Source organism: Mustela erminea, chromosome 5 (assembly GCF_009829155.1).
Source record: "Mustela erminea isolate mMusErm1 chromosome 5, mMusErm1.Pri, whole genome shotgun sequence".
Taxonomy (NCBI): domain Eukaryota; kingdom Metazoa; phylum Chordata; class Mammalia; order Carnivora; family Mustelidae; genus Mustela; species Mustela erminea.
In genome coordinates this window covers 12,368,405-12,394,602 of record NC_045618.1, presented here as the reverse complement: position 1 = coordinate 12,394,602, position 26,198 = coordinate 12,368,405, and the positions used below count along the sequence as shown (strand labels likewise).

Here is a 26,198-nt window from a genome sequence, read left to right as displayed (position 1 = left end):
TTAATAGATGACAGCATTCCATGTGTTAGTACCTGTGACACAGGAGAGACTTTTACTATTAAGCTATGTGGTAATGATAAAGAAGACAGAAAAAGTCTTTTTATGGTAGTTGGGTCCTCACAACAACTCTTCGTGTTCTGATGATAAGAAGACGCAAGTTGGGGATCCAGTAGAGGTACATGAGCTTGTTATCTCCAGAGCTGATAGAGCCTCTTGAATTCCCTCACAATGACAGGAACCCCATCTGAAGTGAAGGCTTGCAGAGCTGGAGATAGCAGAACACTATTCTTTATGAGTGCAAGTAGGGTTAACCCTGTTGTTGTAGAATAAAACTTCTGTGTAATTACTTTAAAAGGCCATATTCTTTTTCTTCAGTAATTTGAAAGGGCTTCAAAGAGGCACATAGTTGGTGGTTGCTATTAGTGAAAGCATGACTATGAATTTCCCAGTCTTAAGATGCGTGAATATGATGGGAAAATATCTGGAGATTTCAGTCTAGAATAAGTCAACAAGTTCATGATGAAATCTGTGTAGGCACTTACTATATTTGTTTTGTTTCTAGGGCTGTGTAGGTTATAAAAGTTCATTGTGTTCCAATATTCTGAGTGTTAACGTCTTCATTGCTGATAGCAACTTGCAGAGCTTTGGCAAGCAGAACTTGCTACAGTGAGCGGGGGAGAATACATGTCTCCATCCCTTAGTTCTAAATAACAGGACCTTTTATAGCTAAGAACACATAAAAGTTCATGTGATTAGTTATATCCATAGAACGTAGTTATATCCATAGAACGTAGAGCCATGGGGCCAGTGTTGGGGAAGTACAGGTAGTGTTTGCTCTATGCTTATGTTTAGTGATTGTGTTACGGTGGGGGTTTCAGAGACTATATGTGGGATTCCTAGTGCATGCTAAGTAATTGGAGAAGTTAACGTATCAGCACTTAGGATTTTTCATGATTCTGTAAGCATGAAAAAAATCAAATTGACTAAAGTGATTTTAAAATAACTTGACTTCAGAGAAACTAAGAAAAAAATTTCCTATCTTAACCTGTTGTGTGTTTACATTCTTTCAGTGCTTATAAAATAAGCATTCATAATTGTAAATTATATTTTAAAGGATATCAAGATTACTATGAATTAATTAAAAGTGCATCTTAAATCTAATTTAAGTAATCATTAACGGATAAATTAACAAACATAGTACTAATTTATTGATCAAACTTTGTTTCCCAATTAAATAAACTTCATTAGCTTACTTGGAAAATTTTAACTTCCCAAAACTTCACAGTGGTTGATTAGAAAATCAGCCAGTCTCAAAGCTATTTAAAATGTTGAACTCTGTAATTCTACTTTAAAAAAATACCCATTGGGGTTTTTAAAAATTTAGACATTCTGGAAATAAATTAGTATTCCACAGATTGTCAAGCCCTTGGTTGTAAAGCTACTCTTTTAAATATTGGACAAGTCATTTCATGGTGGACAAGTCATTTCATGGTGATTTTAGTGAAAAAAATTAAAAATCAGAAAACCAATTGTTCATTACATTTTTACCTCAAAATAAGAAGGAAAAGTGAACATATTGTCTAGGAGATACTTTCATAACACAAAGCTTTCCAGAAAGTCAGTTCAGTGGATTAGGTCAACCCCTGAAGGAGCTCTGTAGGAAGAGGTAGCCAAGGGGGTGAAAGATACATGCTGTTTAACATATTATTACAAACTTTAAAAGTAAGTATAAGGGGGAAAATTTCATTAGTGGTGTGGTTTTTTTTGTTTTGTTTTATAGAACTTCAAAATAAATTTGTTGCAATCTTACACCAATAGATGTTCAGTGTCACTAATAAAGTCACTAATAATATGTATATTCTACATAGGAAAGAGTCATAGCTGTCATATGTAAATAAGTATTTGAGTTTTTTGCTTCTAAGTTTTGTAGGAAAATGATAGTACTTAAGAACAAATTAGGAATGAGGTTACTGAGATAGGATGCTAATTCTTTCTGGTGGCTAGGATAAACGCAGGTGGAAAGCAGTTTCAGTAGGTGAAGTTGCTGAAATATTCATTTTGTAAAGGTACTATGATAGCTTCTCAGAGCATCATTTTGATACATTTCTGTGTCCGTTTGCACACTCATTGGCCCTATCAGATGTGTTGATCAGGCTGTAATCAGATTCAGATTGTAAATATCAGAGCTGTGAGTAATTTAGTATTCTCTAGGAAGTTTGGGAAGAAAGAATCCAAACAAATTAACATTCCTTTTTTTCTTAATGTGCACTGGGAGCATTAATTTTGCTTATATCTAAGGTTTACCTTATTTGGAGGATTAGAGTACATTTGTGATCATTTAAAAATCATTTCAGTGGCTCTTGTAATAATTCATTCAGTCTGTGCTCTCTTAATAAATTTTACAAAACTCATGGCAAGTTAATATCATTTGTGTGTGAATTTTCCAATAGTATTTCAGACTTTAAGAAAGAAAGGCCTTAATGGTTGTGAGAGCCCTGATGCTGACGATTACTTTGGGCACAGTTCACTCTCGGAGGACAGATTCAGCAAACTAAATGAAGATAGTGATTTTATTTTCAAACGAGGCCCTGTAAGTACTTTTACTTTACCTCTACTTTATATTTGTTGATCCTTTTTGTTAACTTCATTATATAGGCTCTGAACAAGAAGGAACCCAGAGGGTGGGACAGCCCAGACCCTGATACTTCCTATGTGCTAACTCCACATACAGAAGAAAAATATAAAAAAATTAATGAGGAATTTGATAATATGATGTGGAATCATAAAATCGCAGTGAGTACTAAAGTATGGTTTGTGCTTTTATCTTGTGCATGAAGATATTGGCTACGCATCCTGTTTATTTTCGCAGTGGGTGATGATACCAATAAGTAGAAGGGGAAGAAATTTCGTTAGGGTTTTTTTGTTGTTGTTTGTTTTACAGAACTTCAAAATAAATTTGTTGGAGTCTTATAATAATACATGTTCAGTGTCTTAAACAAGGAAGTGAAGAGAAGGCATCCTAATCTAAGTTCTACTTACTGTCTCCTATACTTTTGGACAGGGCACATAAATCCCTCTCAGATGCCAATTTTTTTATCAGTAAAGTGAATGAGCTGGCTTACATAATTTTTAAGGTCCCTTCTAGCTCTTAAATTTCCATGATCGTAAATATAAAGGGTTCATATAAGATTTCCCTTTCCCTCTCATGACTTAAAAAATATTACATGTACATTAATAGATCTTGAGACTATAAAATATAAAGTGATTAGATTTATTACAAAATTTGATGTTTCGGGATTATTTTTAATTATTTTGTATAGTTGCTGTAATAGTAGTAGCTTACTCTTTGGTTCTTTGTAAATATCCGAAAACTATTTGGCAAAATACCTCCAAACTTTTCTTTTCTTTTACTGTAGGTATTGAGGAAGAGAGCCTTGGCTTGATACTAATTTAAGGAAGCAATGTTTTTAAACTGGTTGCAAATCAAATACTTGGCTTAAAATTTTCCTATGCTCATACATCTATCCATCATGAAAACCAGTAGTTTTTTGAGTTATCCTTCTTTGATAGTTCTTCAAAGAGTTCTTACGGGGAGCTCATTGGCAAGAGCTGCTTAAAACAGCTATTTTGGATCTGATTTTCTAAAGCTGCATCTGTATTGTAGGCTTCAGGGAGCAAATTGGTTCTGATTCTGATATTTATCTTATTGTCAGAGTTAATTCTCTTAAAAACTATGCCTTGAAGTATACATCATGGATTATCTCTTCAAAGGAGTCCTTTACTATAAGAATCTCATGAAAAATAGATTTAAGGAAGTATTTTTGTGCTAATACAGTTATTATTCTTTAAAAACGTAAAATAAAATAAAATCCCTTCTGACCTCACATGGATGCTGGTGACGTTGTAGTAAATGTTAAACTGCAAAATATTGTGTAAATAAAATTGCTTTACCTTTGAAAAAAATTTTTTTGTCACGTACCCATTGTTTTATGTCAGTTAATGAATGATAATTTTCTTTCTGAAGTAATCTCTTGAATAGAGAACATAAACTATATTCTTCCAACTTTGAATTAGCAGTGTTACCACTCTTTGCAATCACCTTTAAAATATGGGGAGAAGAAAGCTTTCTTCTTTCTCTATAATGGAGATTTTATAAAGAGAACTGTTATTTTCATGGTTAACAAGTATATTGTATATGGTCTATGAAGGAAATACAAGAAGAAATGACAAATACTATTTTAAGGGGGTGTGGAATACTTAGGAGGGAAGTAAGATAGCATTTATAATTATAACTTAATCTTCATACAATTTAAAGATAGGTTTTCAGCGGTTAATTTTATTGTTTAGATGGTTTCTTTGCATTTCATCACACTCAGATTGCATTGTGTTGTATATATGACGTGATTTTTTTTTTAAGTTTTGTCCCTTAAACGTGTCAGTCAGGGGGGAGGAGTCAAGATGGCGGAGAAGTAGCAGGCTGAGACTACTTCAGCTAGCCGGAGATCAGCTAGATAGCTTATCTAAAGATTGCAAACACCTGAAAATCCATCGGCAGATCGAAGAGAAGAAGAACAGCAATTCTGGAAACAGAAAAACAACCACTTTCTGAAAGGTAGGACCGGCGGAGAAGTGAATCCAAAGCAATGGGAAGATAGACCCCGGGGGGAGGGGCCGGCTCCCGGCAGGCGGCGGAGCAACCGCGCACAAAATCAGGACTTTTAAAAGTCTGTTCCGCTGAGGGACATCGCTCCAGAGGCTAAACCGGGGTGAAGCCCACGCGGGGTCAGCGTGACCTCAGGTCCTGCAGGGTCACAGAAGGATCGGGGGTGTCTCAGTGTCACAGAGCTTGCTGGTATTGGAACGGGAAAGCCGGCTACAGAGACAGAGCCGACAGTAAGCTCACAGCTCGGTGTTACCTTGAATCAGTCGCAGGCTCGGTGAGCTCGGAGCGCGGCCGGAGGTCAGGCAGACGGGAGTAACTGGGCGCTGTTCTCTGAGGGCGCACTGAGGAGTGGGGCCCTGGGCTCTCGGCTCCTCCAGGCCGGAGACCAGGAGGCCGCCATTTGTATTCCCTGTCCTCCGGAACTCTATGGAAAGCGCTCAGGGAACAAAAGCTCCTGAGAGCAAACCCGAGCGGATTACTCACCCCGGCCCCGGGTAAGGGCGGTGTAATTCCGCCTGGGGAAAAGACACTTGAGAATCACTACACCAGGCCCCTCCCCCAGAAGATCAACAAGAAATCCAGCCTAGACCAAGTTCACCTACCAAGGAGTGCCGTTTCAATACCAAGGAGAGCAGCAGAATTCCAGAGGTGGAGAAATCAAAGCACAGAACTCATGGCTTTTTCCCTGTGATTTTTTTTAGTCTTGCAGTTAATTTAAATTTTTTTCTTTTTCATTTTTTGTTTTTTTTCTCGCCTTCTGGTTAAATTTTTTTTTAACTTTTACCTTTTTCTTTTTTAACGTTTTTTAACTAGTTTATCTAATATATATATTTTTTCTTTTTTATATTTTTCTTATTTGTTTTCTTTTTTTTAATTCATTTCTTTTTTTTCTTTTTTCTTTTTCTTTTTTTTTCTTTTTTCCTTTTTGAACCTCTTTTTATCCCCTTTCTACACCTTCACGATTTGGGATCTCTTCTAATTTGGTTAAAGCATATTTTCCTGGGGTGGTTGTCACCCTTTTAGTATTTTACTTGCTCCTTCATATACTCTTATCTGGACAAAATGACAAGACGGAAAAATTCAACACAAAAAAAAGAACAATAGGCAGTACCGAAGGCTAGGGACCTAATCAATACAGACATTGGTAATATGTCAGATCTAGAGTTCAGAATGACAATTCTCAAGGTTCTAGCCGGGCTCGAAAAAGGCATGGAAGATATTAGAGAAACCCTCTTGAGAGATATAAAAGCCCTTTCTGGAGAAATAAAAGAACTAAAATCTAACCAAGTTGAAATCAAAAAAGCTATTAATGAAGTGCAATCAAAAATGGAAGCTCTCACTGCTAGGATAAATGAGGCAGAAGAAAGAATTAGTGATATAGAAGCCCAAATGACAGAGAATAAAGAAGCTGAGCAAAAGAGGGACAAACAGCTACTGGACCACGAGGGGAGAATTCGAGAGATGTGACACCATAAGACGAAACAACATTAGAATAATTGGGATTCCAGAAGAATAAGAGAGAGGGGAGCAGAAGGTATACTGGAGAGAATTATTGGGGAGAATTTCCCCAATATGGCAAAGGGAACGAGCATCAAAATTCAGGAGGTTCAGAGAACGCCCCTCAAAATCAATAAGAATAGGCCCACACCCCGTCACCTAATAGTAAAATTTACAAGTCTCAGTGACAAAGAGAAAATCCTGAAAGCAGCCCGGGAAAAGAAGTCTGTAACATACAATGGTAAAAATATTAGATTGGCAGCTGACTTATCCACAGAGACCTGGCAGGCCAGAAAGAGCTGGCATGATATTTTCAGAGCACTAAACGAGAAAAACATGCAGCCAAGAATACTATATCCAGCTAGGCTATCATTGAAAATAGAAGGAGAGATTAAAAGCTTCCAGGACAAACAAAAACTGAAAGAATTTGCAAATACCAAACCAGCTCTACAGGAAATATTGAAAGGGGTCCTCTAAGCAAAGAGAGAGCCTACAAGTGGTAGATCAGAAAGGAACAGAGACCATATACAGTAACAGTCACCTTACAGGCAATACAATGGCACTAAATTCATATCTCTCAATAGTTACCCTGAATATTAATGGGCTAAATGCCCCTGTCAAAAGACACAGGGTATCAGAATGGATAAAAAAACAAAACCCATCTATATGTTGCCTCCAAGAAACTCATTTTAAGCCCGAAGACACCTCCAGATTTAAAGTGAGGGGGTGGAAAAGAATTTACCATGCTAATGGACATCAGAAGAAAGCAGGAGTGGCAATCCTTATATCAGATCAATTAGATTTTAAGCCAAAGACTATAATAAGAGATGAGGAAGGACACTATATCATACTCAAAGGGTCTGTCCAACAAGAAGATTTAACAATTTTAAATATCTATGACCCCAACATGGGAGCAGCCAACTATATAAACCAATTAATAACAAAATCAAAGAAACACATCAACAATAATACAATAGTAGGGGACTTTAACACTCCCCTCACTGAAATGGACAGATCATCCAAGCAAAAGATCAGCAAGGAAATAAAGGCCTTAAACGACACACTGGACCAGATGGACATCACAGATATATTCAGAACATTTCATCCCAAAGCAACAGAATACACATTCTTCTCTAGTGCACATGGAACATTCTCCAGAATAGATCACATCCTCGGTCCTAAATCAGGACTCAACTGGTATCAAAAGATTGGGATCATTCCCTGCATATTTTCAGACCACAATGCTCTAAAGCTAGAACTCAACCACAAAAGGAAGTTTGGAAAGAACCCAAATACATGGAGACTAAACAGCATCCTTCTAAAGAATGAATGGGTCAACCGGGAAATTAAAGAAGAATTGAAAAAAATCATGGAAACAAATGATAATGAAAATACAACGGTTCAAAATCTGTGGGACACAACAAAGGCAGGCCTGAGAGGAAAATATATAGCGGTACAAGCCTTTCTCAAGAAACAAGAAAGGTCTCAGGTACACAACCTAACCTTACACCTAAAGGAGCTGGAGAAAGAACAAGAAAGAAACCCTAAGCCCAGCAGGAGAAGAGAAATCATAAAGACCAGAGCAGAAATCAATGAAATAGAAACCAAAAAAACAATAGAGCAAATCAACGAAACTAGGAGCTGGTTCTTTGAAAGAATTAATAAAATTGATAAACCCCTGGCCCGACTTATCAAAAAGAAAAGAGAAAGGACCCAAATAAATAAAATCATGAATGAAAGAGGAGAGATCACAACTAACACCAAAGAAATACAAACTATTATAAGAACATACTATGAGCAACTCTACGCCAACAAATTTGACAATCTGGAAGAAACGGATGCATTCCTAGAAACATATAAACTACCACAGCTGAACCAGGAAGAAATAGAAAGCCTGAACAGACCCATAACCAGTAAGGAGATTGCAACAGTCATTAAAAATCTCTAAACAAACAAAAGCCCAGGGCCAGACGGCTTCCCGGGGGAATTCTACCAAACATTTAAAGAAGAACTAATTCCTATTCTCCTGAAACTGTTCCAAAAAATAGAAATGGAAGGAAAACTTCCAAACTCATTTTATGAGGCCAGCATCACCTTGATCCCCAAACCAGACAAAGATCCCATCAAAAAAGAGAGCTATAGACCAATATCCTTGATGAACACAGATGCGAAAATACTCAACAAAATACTAGCCAATAGGATTCAACAGTACATTAAAAGGATTATTCACCACGACCAAGTGGGATTTATTCCAGGGCTGCAAGGTTGGTTCAACATCTGCAAATCAGTCAATGTGATACAACACATCAATAAAAGAAAGAACAAGAACCATATGATACTCTCAATAGATGCTGAAAAAGCATTTGACAAAGTACAGCATCCCTTCCTGTTCAAAACTCTTCAAAGTATAGGGATAGAGGGCACATACCTCAATATCATCAAAGCCATCTATGAAAAACCCACCGCAAATATCATTCTCAATGGAGAAAAACTGAAAGCTTTTCCGCTAAGGTCAGGAACACGGCAGAGATATCCATTATCACCACTGCTATTCAACATAGTACTAGAGGTCCTAGCCTCCACAATCAGACAACAAAAGGAAATTAAAGGCATCCAAATCGGCAAAGAAGAAGTCAAATTATCACTCTTCGCAGATGATATGATACTATATGTGGAAAACCCAAAAGACTCCACTCCAAAACTGCTAGAACTTATACAGGAATTCAGTAAAGTGTCATGATATAAAGTCAATGCACAGAAATCAGTTGCATTTCTCTACACCAACAGCAAGACAGAAGAAAGAGAAATTAAGGAGTCAATCCCATTTATAATTGCACCCAAAACCATAAGATACCTAGGAATAAACCAAAGAGGCACAGAATCTATACTCAGAAAACTATAAAGTACTCATGAAAGAAATTGAGGAAGACACAAAGAAATGGAAAAATGTTCCATGCTCCTGGATTGGAAGAATAAATATTGTGAAAATGTCTATGCTACCTAAAGCAATCTACACATTTAATGCAATTCCTATCAAAGTACCATCCATCTTTTCAAAGAAATGGAACAAATAATTCTAAAATTTATATGGAACCAGAAAAGACCTCGAATAGCCAGAGGAATATTGAAAAAGAAAGCCAACGTTGGTGGCATCACAATTCCGGACTTCAAGCTCTATTACAAAGCTGTCATCATCAAGACAGCATGGTACTGGTACAAAAACAGACACATAGATCAATGGAACAGAATAGAGAGCCCAGAAATAGACCCTCAACTCTATGGTCAACTAATCTTCGACAAAGCAGGAAAGAATGTCCAATGGAAAAAAGACAGCCCCTTCAATAAATGGTGCTGGGAAAATTGGACAGCCACATGCAGAAAAATGAAATTGGACCATTTCCTTACACCACACACAATAATAGACTCAAAATGGATGAAGGACCTCAATGTGCGAAAGGAATCCATCAAAATCCTTGAGGAGAACACAGGCAGCAGCCTCTTCGACCTCAGCCGCAGCAACATCTTCCTAGGAACAACGCAAAAGGCAAGGGAAGCAAGGGCAAAAATGAACTATTGGGATTTCATCAAGATCAAAAGCTTTTGCACAGCAAAGGAAACAGTTAAGAAAATCAAAAGACAACTGACAGAATGGGAGAAGATATTTGCAAACGACATATCAGATAAAGGACTAGTGTCCAGAATCTATAAAGAACTTAGCAAACTCAACACCCAAAGAACAAATAATCCAATCAAGAAATGGGCAGAGGACATGAACAGACATTTCTGAAAAGAAGACATCCAGATGGCCAACAGACACATGAAAAAGTGCTCCATATCACTCGGCATCAGGGAAATACAAATCAAAACTACAATGAGATATCACCTCACACCAGTCAGAATTGCTAAAATCAACAAGTCAGGAAATGACAGATGCTGGCGAGGGTGCGGAGAAAGGGAAACCCTCCTACACTGTTGGTGGGAATGCAAGCTGGTGCAGCCACTCTGGAAAACAGCATGGAGGTTCCTCAAAATGTTGAAAATAGAACTGCCCTATGACCCAGCAATTGCACTATTGGGTATTTACCCTAAAGATACAAACGTAGTGATCCAAAGGGGCACGTGCACCCGAATGTTTATAGCAGCAATGTCCACAATAGCCAAACTATGGAAAGAACCTAGATGTCCATCAACAGATGAATGGATCAAGAAGATGTGGTATATATACACAATGGAATACTATGCAGCCATCAAAAGAAATGAAATCTTACCATTTGCGACAACATGGATGGACCTAGAGCGTATCATGCTTAGCTAAATAAGTCAAGCAGAGAAAGACAACTATCATATGATCTCCCTGATATGAGGAAGTGGTGATGCAACATGGGGGCTTAAGTGGGTAGGAGACGAATCAATGAAACAAGATGGGATTGGGAGGGAGACAAACCATAAGTGACTCTTAATCTCACAAAACAAACTGAGGGTTGCTGGGGCGATGGGGTTTGGGAGAAGGGGGTGGGATTATGGACATTGGGGAGGGTATGTGCTTTGGTGAGTGCTGTGAAGTGTGTAAACCTGGCGATTCACAGACCTGTACCCCTGGGGATAAAAATATATGTTTATAAAAAACAAAAAATTATAAAATAAATAAATAAATAAATAAATAAATAAATAAATAAAAAAGAGTGTCAGTCAGTTAACCAGGGCTGATTTTTAATGTTCCACATTTGGTGTATTAAATTTATATTTTGTGTACATATTTTCTCCTTTTGTTAAATTTGTAATCTCTCAATAGAAATATAATGTTACTAAACTGGTTTGGATTATTAAAGTGCTAATTTTATGCTTACTTGGTAACGATATATTTTGTAATGTCTAAATCTGACAACACTACTTTAATATCAGGTTCTGACATCTAATTTTCATTTCTAGGACCGTTTGAAATATATATATATATATATATATATATATATATATATATATATACAGACACATATATATACACACACACTTTATAGTAGTGTATATGTATTCATATCTAAAACGGAAATTGAAAAGTTTATGTCAGACATACTCATGTTCAAATGTAATTCTGAAGAAAGCAACTTAAATCTACCATTTGATTAGTAAGAAACTATCCCTGTCCTCAACTTTTAATAACTGTGGAGTTACCTTATCCAAATTAAAATTCGTAAGTTATTTATTTAATATAGATGAAAATGAAACTAACAGTTTTCTCTTCCTTGTTCTTTATTTACAGCCTGGTTTGCCACCTCAAAACTTCTCAATGTCTGTCACAGTCCCTGTGACCAGCCCTAACGCTTTGTCCTACACTAACCCAGGGAGTTCACTTGTGTCGCCATCTTTGGCCGCCAGCTCAACATTAGCAGATTCAAGCATGCTGTCTCCACCTCAAGCCACGCTGCACAGAAATGTATCCCCTGGAGTCCCTCAGAGACCACCGAGTACCGGCAGTTCAGGTGTGTAGTGGTCTCTCTTCTGCTGGTTCTTTAAGAAAAAGAATTGCTGACATAAGCAGTTTCTTATTTCGCTACCTTTAATTTTCTATGATGTGCGAGAGTCACTGCCACATAATTGATTCCATTTTAAAGAATATTTTTGAGGATTTACTGCGGCGCTGTGGCATCCTCTTGGGTACAGTGAGCCCATATACAGAATCTGCCATCAATGACTTTCCTTTTCACAGGAAACCATACTTTGACAGGCAGAAAATTTAATTAGGGTATCATGAGCAAAGACTTAAAGTTTGAGTGTGAGTCACTCATGTCAAAAAGAAGAGAGTAGATGTACCTGACTGGAGTTAGAGTTCATGAATTCAGCAAAAATCAGCATTTATGACTTTATTCTTTGTAATACAGTGTTTCCTCTTCTTTAAGTCCCAAATTTAATAGTACTGTTAGCACTGACCCCATTCTTAGGAATTTGTACTTTTTGATATTGATACAGGAAAACATTTGTATCCAGAGCTTGATAGGTGAGCTTTTATATGTACATTTAACTATATCATATTACACAGTTATGACAGATTCAGTCTAGGGCTAGTTTTTATTTTTGCTTTTTAGAAAAGGAGTGCAGTTTACTTCATTCAGATAAGGAAAACCAATTCATGTTCATTCTCTGCCCTCTCTGTTCTCTCTCTAAAATTTTTAGGTGGGATGTTGAGCACTTCAGACCTCACAGTGCCAAATGGAGCTGGAAGCAGTCCAGTGGGTGCCTGAATTACTCCTGTTTGTCTTTCTAGGCATCTGCCCTATATGAGATAAAGGGAATATTGTCCCTCAAATGAGACCTTATACCAGATAAGGGAAAAATGGGTATATGACTAGAGCAGACATGTCCCTTCGTAGACTTAATTTTCTTCTGAGGGGTGTTTTTACTAATACCTAACATTTTTAAATAACATCCCTGCTCTGTTCTTTATACCTTGGCCTTGAGTGCTTCCTCAAGTGCTTTCAGATACTGTTCTTTGCTAAAGATGCAATTGCCTTCATACAGTTTTTACATCAAGCTAGTTTCTTAAGGAGAAGATTTCTGTATCATCTATTCTTGCCAAAATTTAGATCATTAGCAGACTGATACATTTTATAATAGCATGAAATGTTTTTGGAGAGGTTGCAATAACAAAGAAATTGTGGGCCTGCTTCTAGAGCTACAAAGATTATTAAAAAGTTTGTCTTCAAAGCATTGTTTTGGTGGCTACGTGTAGAACATCCACATTTTGTCACAGTTGTAGCCAATTTGGTTTAGTTTTGTTTTGTTTTTTACTTTAGGATCCCAAAGATGACTAGCAAGTTTAAACACATGTTTAAATATGTCTGCCCAACCTCTGAGTGCTGGCAAAGATACAGCATGAATTGAACATTACAGAAACATGGCATATATGTCAAAGAGTTGTAAGAATAACTGTATTCCTTTGGATTATCATCACATTAAGTGGTCTTGGTCTCTTAATCTGTGATAAACATAGTTGTCATCATTGTATCATCATTGTATCTGAAAAAAAAATTTCCTCCCTGATTTTAGATATTGTGTGTTCCTGGAGTCTTCTGAACACAGACACTTCTAAGAAAAATTTACACTTGTATGTATTCAGCCCATTCATTCTATTAAAATGTAAGGAGCTTCTGCCTCAAGAGATTTGCAGAGATAATTGAATAACTTAATTTAAGGTGATGAGAAAGGAACATATTGCTGAGACAAGTTATAAAACATAGTGGTAGGTTAAATGCCTAATTCTGCCACATATTAATTGTGCTTTGGATGGAATATTATATAAGACCCATTGTAGGATCTTTTTTAACATAATTGTGGAAAATTCATAGCAGTATTAATAGTTATACATTAGGCTGCTTTACTTATATGTGTATTTCCAAATATTTATAGTTTATTTAAACTTCATTTTAGTTATTTGCATGCCCATAAACATACTCTTTTTGTGTTAAACCTTCCCATATGCTTTTACTCCCCCAGTACTGCCCATCTTACTTTGCCTTCTACTTCCTAGCTTAGTTAAGGCTAGACTCAAGAATTTCTATTTCATTTCATGTTAATTGTAAGTACCTCTTGGTTTATTTCCGAAATTAGTTCCCCCCTCCCCCATGTAGTTTAACTCTTCGAAGATTTCTAATGTGTTTTCCCTTGACTTTCCTTCTTTTTTTTTTTCTTCATCCTTCTGGCATATTGTAAACACGGTTCTAACTCCTGTCAAACAAGTGTTTCAATTCCAATTTTTTTTTCTTGTACTTTTTACACTTCCTAAAAGCTTTTATCAATATTTTTTCTTATCTGCCATGCAACTGTAAATCTAAACTCTGTCTCTGCTGCTTGGTTTTTCTGTGCTCCCTTTGGTAATTTGAAACTCAGACTTTGTCATCATCAAAAGACATTTTTTGTTGTTGTTGTTGTTGTTTTCATTCATTTTTCTTTTTTTTATAAGCCTCCTCTCCCTGTCATGACCTTTATGTTTAGAGGGCTACATAATCCTACTCCAGGGATCATGGCACATCGTCATTACTTCATACAAAGCATCTCAGTCTGCTGTGTATTAATCCCTTTTATACCTCTGTTCCATTCCCATGCCCTTCCTCCCCCTATCTTAGGTAACTAATGTGTTTAGTGTTAATAGTGTTAATAATCATGATTAGGGAACATGTATTTCTATTAAAACTTAAAATTCAAGTAAGTATTAAAATATTGTAAGTGCTTAGTGAGAAACTTAAAGATTTTATTTATTTGAGAGAGAGAGAGCGTGTGCATGAATTGGGGGCTGGGGGAGAGAGAGGAGACAGAAGGAGAGAAACAAGGAGCCTCCTTGCTGACCTGCTGACTGGAGAGCTGGACATGGGGCTCAGTCCCAGAACCGCATCACAACCTGACCCACAGGCAGACATTTAACTGATTGAGCCACCCAGGCACCCCTTTAGTGAGTTATTTAAAAGTCTGTTTACATTATTACATATAAACAGAGGTAAATCCTGCTTCCTAGGGTACACCTCAGATTGTATGTTCTGATTCTTCATTAACTCATACTCGTACATGCCAATTTTACCTAGACTGCGTGTAACTCTACTTACTTCACTTGTGTGGCTTGTATTCTAAATGAGATATATATATATATATATATATAAAACTGCTTTTTAACAGAATTAGATCTAACTGAGTAGACCTTTTATGTCAATTAAGATACCAACTGGAAGCATGTATTTATGTGAAATACTTAGAGCATACATGGGTTTAAAGTGTTTTTACTATAAATTGTCCCTAAAATAAATGATCTGACATGGGTATTTTTAAAATGTTATTTTTGTGAGGAAGAGCCAGATAATATGTTTTAGCTCATTTTCAACAATTATGCCATTTTGGTTTAGTAGTTTGGAAAAAGTAGTTTAAACTCATTATTATACCAGATATACTCTTTATGAATGAAAAGATTAAACAGTTAAGATTCCCAGAGAAGTTTGGAGGGAAAAATATTTAAAAGTAAAGAATGATTTCTAATCTATTTTTCCAGATATGTTTCTTGGAACTGTATGAGAAGAAGGATTTATCAATGTTTGGTAAACCTTGTGTTAAATAAAACTAAGCAGTTTTCTTCACTGTAGGACTTACTGGAGCCTTTAAAATGCTAATTTGTTTGTGAGTCATTAAACTTAGTATGTAACATATGGTTACACAAAGTGATTTCATAATAAAAACCTTCATTTTTTTCCTCATGAAAAAGCATCTTTCATAATTAGTATCATAAAACATTTTGGGAAATCTTCTTTCTGGTCTTAAGATGATATATAGAAAAGAGTTTTTGGATAATGAAACCTTCCATAAATGAAATTAAAATTGAGGTTTAAAAAAAAGACAAGACAATTAAGCTTGTGCTGTGATAGTAGTAGACCTGATTATTGGGACCAACCCTTCTGCTGAAGACACCTACAAATGCTAGGCAAAATATTTTTTAAATCTGCTTGAAAGCACTTGAGAACCTACGAAATAATGAAGAATTCCTGGCTCAAGATCCAGGGAATGTTGGAGACAGATCCTCAAAGAGGGTGAGCCTGGCACTGATGACTGCTTTTCCACAGGTGGTAGTTGCCACTTCCACAGTGGAGCAGGATGCCTCAGAGACCTAGGGGGACAGAGAAGTCAAAGTTCAGGGCCCTTAAAAATTGGGAGGGTCCAGTGTGCTCCTGTCACTTTGTGTTGAGCCCCCAAAAGGCAATACCATAGAAGTGGAGTGCATCAGAGATTAACAGGCCCTTCTAGTAGCTACATCTAACATCTGCGCCATCTGCTTTCTGTACACTAGAGTGTTGTTATCTACATTTAAAGTACAGAGTAAACATTCTTTACACTGTGTTCCTTTTTTCTCTTTTTTAAGATTTTGCTTGTTTATTTGTCAGAGCATGAGTGGGGAGGAAAGACAGGGCAGAGGGAGATGCAGACTCCTTGCTAAGCAGGGAGCCCAGTGTGGGACTCAGTCCCGGGACCCTGGGATCATGACCTGAGCTGAAGGCAGATGCTTAACTTGACTGGCCACCCAGGTGCCCCATATGTTCTTCTATATTTAAAAAAAAAAAAGTTCTTTGTGTACATAAAACTGAAAATTGACCACATGCTGGGCCACAAAAAAAGTATCAACAAATTTTGGGGAATTTAATGAGAGGTAAGCTCTCTGGTGACAAAGTGTTTCAGCCAGCAACCAATATCCAAAGACCCTTGTTTAAAATCAATTTTTTATACATAATCTGTATAATAACTTTAATTTTTCTGTACAGGCTTAAAGACTTGTCATGAACCACTTCCATATAGTTTCAATTAACCTTTAAACTGGAACATTTTTACTGATACTGTAATTTTCAAATGTATAATGTTTTTATAGATGAGCCTCTGTTCTCCTTGTTCTTATTTTAATTTTTGTTGAGTCTCCTGCTTCCCAAAATACAGGATGTTTCAGGCCCATGTAATAAGGAAAGCAGAAGCATCTTTGAGGTTTTTAAGCATGAGACAAACTTAGAATAGGGAAAGACATGTTAAATAGGAAACCAGAGGAAGCATAACCGTAAAAGAAGGATTGATTTGGTTGTGTAAAATTAAGAATCTTTATTGATCAAAAACACCATGAAGAGAACAAAAAGGCAAGACAGTGAGAAAATGTAGGTTGTATACATACAGTACACAGAGGTCTTTTTTATCAAGAATACATACAAGTCATCATGAAAAAAATCTGATTTTTGAATATGTGCATGAGAACATTTTACAAAAGAAGTTACCAGGTATCCAGTAAACCTGTGACAAGATACTCCATCTCAGTAACCAAGGCAATGCAAAATTAAAATCACAGAAAGCATCATACACCAGCCAGAATGGCCAAAGCAGAATAGGCTGGTAATAACCAGGTGTTGATAACTCTCATTGTGAAAGTTCCAAACTCTCATTCCCTGAGGATGACAGTGCAAATTGATGCAGCCGTTTTGACATTGTCTCCTAAAGTAGTAGATATATGGGTTCTACAACCCACCATTTTTATTCATCCTTATATACTGTAGAGAAATGCATATGTGTACCATGAGCATCAAGAAATAAAGGAATGCGCATGGCATTGCCTGTTACAGGCAACATCTAGAAATAATCCAAATTTCTGTCAACAGTAGAACAAATAAATAAGTGATAGTATGTCTATGTGAAGGAGTTCTATACTGGAATGAAAAGGAAGAAACTATAGCAGTAATTAGCATGGTGGCTGAATTTCATCAGACTATGATGTATGAAAGACAATGGATGCAAATACAAAATTATTCTATTGTATCTAAATAAAGCTGGAAAAATAGCCAAGCAATATTATGTGCTAAGATTGCGTGTAGATAGATGATAAAACTGTAAAGAAAAACAAGTCACTATAATAGTCATAATACTGGTTATTTTGGGTAGGTGGGACAACAGGAAAGTTTGGGGGGCCCAATTATAGAGCCTTTTCAGGGTTTTGGCAGGATTCTTTTTCCTGATGTAATGGATACATGGAGATTTTAAATTTTTGCTAAAGCCCTGATTTTTAAGTTTTTATTTTATGTACCATTTTGTATTATGTGGTACGTTAATATGAGTTTTAAAATAGATACATTTGATTTTTAAAAGGAATTCTAAACCAAAGTGTGGAGGTACTTTTAAAACAATTAGAGAGGGGCACCTGGGTGGCTCAGTGGGTTAAAGCCTCTGCCTTCAGCTCAAGTCATGATCCCAGGGTCCTGGGAGCCCTGCATCAGGCTCTCTGCTCAGTGGGAGACCTGCCTCCCCCGTTCTCTCTGCGTGCCTCTCTGCCTACTTGTGATCTCTGTCTGTCAAATAAATAAATAAAATCTTAAAAATACATAAATAAATAAATAAAATGATAAGAGAATGTAATGTACATTGTATAGGTGTTATACTATCCTGAAATCTAGAGAGAAAACATTACACATTCATACTCTCAGAAAGACTTAACAGTCTTTGGGCAAAGACTCCGTTCATTGGGCACTATTGTCTGCATGTGGCAGCGGGATGTACAGTCCCATCTTGAGATCAGGAAGCAAGACTGTGTCAAGGGGACAGACCAGCAAAAGCCTAGGATGGCAGAGCAGAAAGCTGGAAAGCTCTGGCTCCTCCACAGTGAGCTGCAAAAGCCACTGAGCTTGCAACCACTTTTCTCCAGTTGTCTTAAGTGAGATAAAAAGATTTTCTCATTCTGTAGAGAAGTAAAATAAAATACAAGCAAGAGGAAGGGGAATATTTAATAAGTAGGTGGGTTTTTTAATGTACCTAAATGTACAATTCAAAAAAGAAACCCAACTAGTATTTGAAAAATGGAAAGGATGTATCAGGAGATTTAAATAAAAATGACAAAATAAAACCACAAACTCACTAATTGCCAAATATTACCACTTTGTGTTGTGATCTGGAGAACCAGTGCAGGTGTGAGGAAACTGATGATGGCATTGTAAGTTAGTAATGAGCTTTCTGAAAAGATTTTGTGAAGATGTTCCAGTAGTCATAAAAATGTTCATGCCTCTGAGCCCACAAATCCCATTCCTGGGAATCTCTCCTAAAGAAATGAACTAGAACTTCCAAAGATTCACTGCAACTTTATTTATAGTATGAATAATAGGAAGAAACCAATGTATTCAACAGTATGAAAGTTATGTAAATGAAAATTTTCATCTGAACTTCTTTTTAGTTGTAATTTAAAACTATGCATGTGGAAAATAAAAAGGAGGGGAAATCCAAACTGATTATCATAGTTATGTTGGGATGGTGGATATAGGAATTTTCTCTCTCCTTTTCTAGTTTCTAAACTTTCTATATTGATATGGTTGGTACCTCCACAGTCATAACATTTTATTATAGTAAATTAAAGCATTCATTTGTTTTTCCTTGAAACATAATTTGTTTTCAGTCTTTTATTGTTCAAGTAAAACCTGCCAGTTTTGTACATGCTGTAAATCGTATACATTTTACAGAGTGGCATTCTGACTTGGCATACGAGGTACATTTCTCTTCTGAAATTTAACATTTAATACTTAAATAACACTGTAGTTCAGATGACTTCAGGAACTCCTTTTGACTTTGGGCCCGTGTTTAAAGATCAAGCGTAAAATAAAGTCTCTGATATCCAGCAATTTCACTTTTTTAAAAAAACATGTTGAGAAAGAAAAAAATATACCAGACTAGAAATAGAAAGGCTCAAGAAGCTCTTAGAATTGTTTAGGGGTGAGCGAAGGGAATATGTAAGGGCTTGCGTCCTGGCAGAGGCAGTGGCCAGTAACGAGAGGTGGATGAAACGAGAAACGTTACAAAGAGCAGTAAAGCTGGAGCTCTGAAACCTGGATGGGAGTGACAGTGGGTGCTTGTAGTACAGGGGTGTGTAACTGGCGGGGTTTGAGGTGACAGCAGCGTGTCTGTGGGATATGGTTGCATGGGGACTAGAAATTAGGAGATATAAAGAGTAGAAACAGATTTAAGAGTCATACAGAGGCAACGGTTAAAGCCAGGGAGCCGCAGAAGAGGAGAAGCTGCTTTGGGGCTGCCCACATGGGAGGGATGGAGAGGTTGAGTACAGTCCTCAGGAAGGGCTCACAGGTTTATCTCATGAGCGTTGTCTGTTGGAGATTATAAACTTCTAGTGGACAGAACCCATGTTGTCTGCCGTATAGGGATTTCCACTGCATTAAGTGCATGTGTCTACCATGATTTTTAAAACCATAGTCTTCTTTAATTTTCGGTTCTTTATACAAAAGATAATTGTATAGATTTTTTAATGTTTTCTTTTATTATCAAATAATCAGTTGAAAGTTTGTCAGATTTTATGAAAATTTGTCAGATATGATAAAAATCAATTTTTGAGCCTTGCTTTGGACACATTTTTCAGGATCCTTTGAGATTTTCAAAATCCTGTGCATGTCAGTTCAACTTCTGAATTTGATTCTTAGTAGTAAAACATTAATGACATCATTGTCTGCAATTCAGCCCTAAAGAGTAGTGTTAAGGACATGAAGTGCTTTCTAGCCACTTGAATACATTATTCCAGCTGTTAGGATATTCTGAACTACAATCCAGACTGCTATAATTGAATGATCTGCCTTAGAGCTGTAGGGACCATGAGATTAGCTTTCTTAAGTTTCTGGAGACATCGGTATGCACTTTGCTCAAGAGCATTTTTGTCATGATGTGTTGGGGATAATTTACTTTAAAACCTGAGAACACATTTTGATAATAATCACATTGGGTTAATTCATTTAGAGTTGGTATTTTAATTCTTAAATTTGTAGGCTGTGGCAAAATGAGGTGGTTTTTGGTCAAAAAAAAATTGCATGGGGAGTAAGAAGTATATTTAATATATGTTACACTCCACTGCACAAAATAACCAATAGTGCATATAAGGTTATCCTGTTTCAGCCTGGCAAGTCACCAGACACTTACGTTATCCTCTCGTAATTATCAGCTGCAGACTCCCAGCTTCCCACTAAGAAATACCACGCTTTTAGATTCCCTTCACTCTGGGTGGCATTTTATGTAGCTGAAAAGCATCTTAGGCTCCACATGGGTAAAGAGTATTAGAGCTTCTTGATAATGCATTCTTCTACATTAGCTTCGCATCATCTTGTCATACATTTGAGAAGAAATACTGCTTTGTCCTTCAGATTTGAGTGCAAATCAAGTAAATAAGAATCTTGCAGATGTTATTGAAGAGATTACAAACATTTGTGCCTATTAAGAGAAATGTTATCTGTACTTACTAATGTTAATCTAACGTTCTATTAGTTTCTGTTAAGCTTATTTTTGAAAAATTACTTGATAAGCATTTTATATTCAGATGACTACCCTTAGCACTTTCCTCTGCCTAATGCCTGGATGAGCTCTCCTCCACCGGTGATGGCCTAGTGAAGAGATTGTTTAACAGCACTACTTTCTGAAGCTTAACAGGAAGCAGGAATTGCTCTCTGGGGTGTGGAGAGGAGATTCGGCCCAGATTTAATACATGCTGTTTCAAGATAATGGAAGTAGAATGCAGGAAACAGTCTCATAAGGTTAACTGAAATACCAGTCCTCACAACAAAAATTAAATCACATAAGTGAATTAAAACTGATAGGGCACTTTGTAAAAGTTCCAGAGAAAGCAGGAGGAGTTGGGTGAGAGTGGGAGGGGGGGTGGCCAGGAGGAAAACCGGTTATCTGGAATCCTGACAGTTGGAATGACAGTGGCAGGAAAGATGCAGGCCAGTTCTCCAGGGCCACACCTCACCACTCAGTTTTCTTTGTCCTTTGAAAATGTACTGGTTAGGATCCAGTAATGTTGATTAGATCACTTTGTCAAACGTCAATTTTTAGTTATTCATGTAAATAGTACAGCCAAATAACGTGTTTTTCAAACTCTTTATGATAAGCAGATATATTGAATCATCCATTTTCTTCATCTGATTATTTTCAAGTACTTAATCCCTCTCTTTCTGGTTACATTTTTTAAATTTTAGAATTCTATAGATCAGTTGCCCTATTCATTTGAATACTGCTCCTGAAATTTTTTTTTAATTTTTTAAAAAGATTTTATTTATTTGAGAGTAAGAGAAAGATCATGAGCAAGGGGGCGGGGTAGAGAGCAGGAAGTCCCATGCAGGTCTTGATCCTGGGACTCTGGGATCATGACCTGAGCTGAAGGCAGATCCTTCACTGACTGACTGAACCACCCAGGCACCCCCGAAAGTGTTTTATAAACCACCAAACACTATATGGGTTGTAAATAATTTTAAATAATATTTCTGCTCCATTCAAGAAACTTTTCATAGATTTAAAATGTTCTGATAACCAAATACAAATGCTCTTAAAGTGAAAAACCTGTAGTACATAGTTGTCTTTTGTCATTAAGTCTTTGCAGTTCTTGGAGACGCATCATTGCACTTCTTGGCATGCTTTTTCCAGGGTGCAGTTCTCCTTTCTGTGTCAGCTTTTTCCTCATCCTGGCTCTCTTCTGAGTCTCAAAATGGCTCGAGTATCAAATGCTTCCCCAGTCATGTTTGGAGGAATGCAGGAGCCTCCCTCACCATCATGTAAGAGCTGCTTTACTTAGGATCCGACTGGATGTTCCTGGGTCCCCTCCAGTGGTGAGAGAGAAGGCCTGCACACGTTAGCTCGGACCTGTCACTGAGCGGGGCTGGAGTGGAGTCCGCTCACCCCGACCATGTGTCTGCTACCCCCAAGGAGGACTAGAAGGACTGCAGCCTCTGTGAAAATAGGAATGGTCTTTCACTTTGATCTCTTAGCTCAGCTGACGCCCAGAAGGGCTGCACATAGAGAACACCACTGTGTACCCACGTCCTCACTTCCTCTGAGAGAGAGCCTGCTCTTTTAGGAAAGTTGAAAACCAGGAATAAGATGATTAAAGTCAGACAAACCACAAATACTTAACGAAGACCCTACTGGCAGCCAGCTTATCCGATCTCCATTACCTTGCTCCCCAGTAGGACATGCCCTGTTAGAAACGGATCTTGTGTTTTAAATATCTGTCAGTAGGTCCAAGCAGTAAGACTGGAAGCAAGTGGAATAAGTCTTAAGTTTTATGTGTGTTTCAAACTTGGGTTGATATTTTTGCTTCTTTTGAAAATATTCAGAGATACACGTGATCAGCTGCTAATGAGTTTTGTTACAAAATTTATTTGAAACTAGAACTAGGGAAAACTTGTTTCCTATTTCTACCAACGTGTTTTAACAACTCTTTTCATATTAATGAATGATATTTCTTTTTTCCAGGAAATGGATTCGTAAACTCAAGAGCTTCTCCAAATTTGATTGGAACTACTGGTGCAAATAGTTTAGGCAAAGTTATGCCTACGAAGTCTCCTCCTCCTCCAGGTGGTGGCAATCTTGGAATGAACAGTCGAAAACCAGATCTTCGATTTGTCATCCCTCCTTCCAGCAAGGGCATGATGCCTCCACTGGTACGTTCAATTTCTCTTCAGCCTCATTCCTCAAAATACAGTCTGTGTTTTTCTTCGGAATTTTTTGTACTTCCATTGAATCTAGACCCTTTCTTAATATTTCTGTTTGAAGTCAGCATTTGAAGACACAGGTCTATTTTAAATACACAGAAATCAGATTATAGAAAAACAGGATGTAAATATGCTTAGTGGTTATTTAAAATTAAAGCTAAATGAGGAGAGGTTATTAGGCTTAATTTTAATTTTACCAGGCTGGGATCTTAGCTCAAAGATTCCATGACCAAATTCATAAACCTGACTTAAGTATTTCTTCTATCTCTACTTTGCATACATTCAGTAATCGATTACACATGCTTTTCTGTAGGAGAAACACTGTAATAGTTGTTAGAAAATTCTACATACCAAAGAGAACCACTGTAGAATAAGGGACAAGGCATCAAAACTTGAATGAGTTCGTCTCCACGTAGTCTTTGTTTATTCCTTCTCAGCTAACCTTCCCATTGAATACTATAGAGAATACAGGTCTCCCCACACTAGCCCTTGGCAATGTCTTCATAGTTCCAGGGTCATATGCTTTTGAATCCTATGTTTATGAAGAAGAGGCGAGTATGTTTATCTCCCTGTGCTTCTTATAGGAAAAAAAAATCAGAATATATATCAAGTTTTGAAACCATTCCTTATACAGCATGGCTTGAGTAACATGCAGTGTGATATGCCAAATGTTCTCTCTCCAGTGCAGCAGAGTTTGGTTTTTTGCTAAGTAAAAGTTGATGCCATCAGGCTTTAGATAATCTACATATGAATAATGCTTTATCGATTCCCAAACATCTTCATATGCCTTGTCACATTTGATTGTCAATCATGTTGTAATCTTGGCTGGGTAGAGATGAGGAAACTGAGGGAGAAGTTAGTACTTGTCCAAGGTAATATAAAAGAGAGCCAGGACCAAAACCTTTTAAGGCAAGAAACAAACAATTTTTCATTTGGAGATGATAGAAAGCTGGAAACTGTGTTGCTCCCAGCCTTACAAGGAAAACGAGTTGGACAAACAAGTTCACAGTTCTCCTTGAATAGATCATGGTGCTGAGATTTCATGGCAACCAAGTGGCCCAAACTTAAGGAAGAGACAGATACTGTAGGGAGAGGACATTCGAGCACTGATTTGTCTGGGTAGGACACAGGTAATGAGAGGTTCAACTCAGATGCTTGGGGAATTGCTGGAGGCCAAGTGTTCACTGGCAGGACCATGTAAACCCCTAGTACTCTTACGTAGGTGAAGTCCAAGTTCTTTTGGAGGCTTTTTCTTCACAAACCCCACTGGGTGCTCACAGAAGAGATTGGGAACATCCTGAAGATGTCTCCCCTATGATGTATGGCTGAGAAAAGGGAAGAGCAGCCCCTGTAATAGGGACAAAATGTGCTGCCTGGACCCTTCTCCCCTTTATGTCCTATGGACCAGAAGTGTTCATCTGTGAGGGGATGAACGACAGAAAGTGTCACCCTCCAGGCCCATTGGCGACCTCCCATTGTATCTTGAGAAATGGAAAAGGAAAAACATTTGAAGCCAGGGCGGAGGTGCAGCAACAATTGTGAACGTCAAGAGCATGGCAGATGCCCAAGAGGCCCCAGCCCGGGGCGCAGCACCAAGAGGGGAAGGCCGCAGACTGAGAATGGATCACACACTGGAGAAAAACCGACTTCCGGCAAACCAGCCTCACTTCCTGCTGCAGGGATTCGGGGCCCATGGTGGCGGCACCGAGGGTGATGACTGCGCCCGTGAGCTCCAACTCAGCCCAATTCCTAACTAAATGAACTCAAACCAAGCGCTAAAGACCTATTGGTCTGTAGGTCAGTAAAGTTAACCCAAACTGCAAAACAAAGAGCAGAACAAATCTTCCAAGAGCTGTGGACTTATATCAGGTGGTTTAACATATTTGTCATTGGAATTCCAAAAAGAGGGGAGAGAGAACAGAGCAGAAGAAATATTTGAAGAAACAGTAACACCAAGTAGGACAATTACACACACATTTCACATTGCTAAAAGCAAAGGACAACAAGGAGAAAATCTTAAAGGCAGCCAGAGGAAAGAGAAGGAAAAAGAAAATATATACCATACTTCTCTTCAGAAACTATGCAAGCTATAAAACCGCAGAGTAACCTGCGGTGCTGGAATTCAAAACAAGAAACCCTCAACCTGGAATTCTGTATCCAGCAAAGTTGTCTTTCAGAAATGAAAGAGAAGTAAAAACTTTCTCAAACAAAAAAATCTGGGGAATTTATTGCTGGGAGATCTGTTCTGCAAAAAATGCTGAAGGAAGTCCTTCTGCAAAGGGACTGTGATGCCAGCAAAAACCTGGATCTACACAGAGAAATATAGAACAATGGAAATTAAATAAATGAAGATAAAATACAACACAATTTATTTTCCCCTACATTTTGTAAACCTTTTATTTTAGATTACAAAGATAGTACAGAAAGTTCTCCTAATGCTTCATACCAGTTTCTCCGATTATTAACATCTTGCATTAGTATAGTACAATAGTACTGTAGTACTGCATAGTACTAAAAGGTCAGTATTGATACATTATTATTCACAGAACTTTTGTACTTTATTCAGATTTCTTTAGTTTTTAAACCACATAGCTTGTGTTCTGGGACCCCATCCAAGACACCACATTACACTTAGTAGGCTATTTCCCACTTAGTAAGCTGTTTCCTCAGACTCCTCTTGGCTGTGATAGTTTCTAAGTCTTTCCTTGCTTTAATGACCTTGCCAGTTTTGAGAAGTACTAGTAAGGTATTTTGTAGAATGTCCTTCCATTGGGACTTTTTTCCTCACATTTTACTCATGATTAGACTGGGGTTATGGGTTTCAGGGAGGAAGGCCACAACTCAAGTGTGCCATTTTGATCACCTCATACAAAGGGTACATAGTATCATTATGAGTAATTACTGTTGTTGTCAACTTTGGTCACCTTGCTGATGCAGTGTTGCATGGGTTCCTGTGCTGCAAAGTTACACTTCTTCCTTTGCGTACTGTCCTCTTTGGAAAGAAGTCCTATGCA

The 26,198-nt window shown here is 37.5% G+C and overlaps 1 protein-coding gene across 1 annotated transcript in view; it reads left to right on the top strand.

Annotated features, from left to right (window-relative positions):
• LOC116590403 (myocyte-specific enhancer factor 2A-like) overlaps positions 1-26,198 on the top strand; it is a 105,075-nt gene that overhangs the window by 56,200 nt on the left and 22,677 nt on the right. Inside the window, 4 exon segments of the mRNA XM_032342133.1 lie at positions 2,656-2,793; positions 11,418-11,637; positions 12,329-12,388; positions 22,946-23,133. Of these exon segments, the coding sequence (XP_032198024.1) occupies positions 2,656-2,793; positions 11,418-11,637; positions 12,329-12,388; positions 22,946-23,133 (606 nt within the window).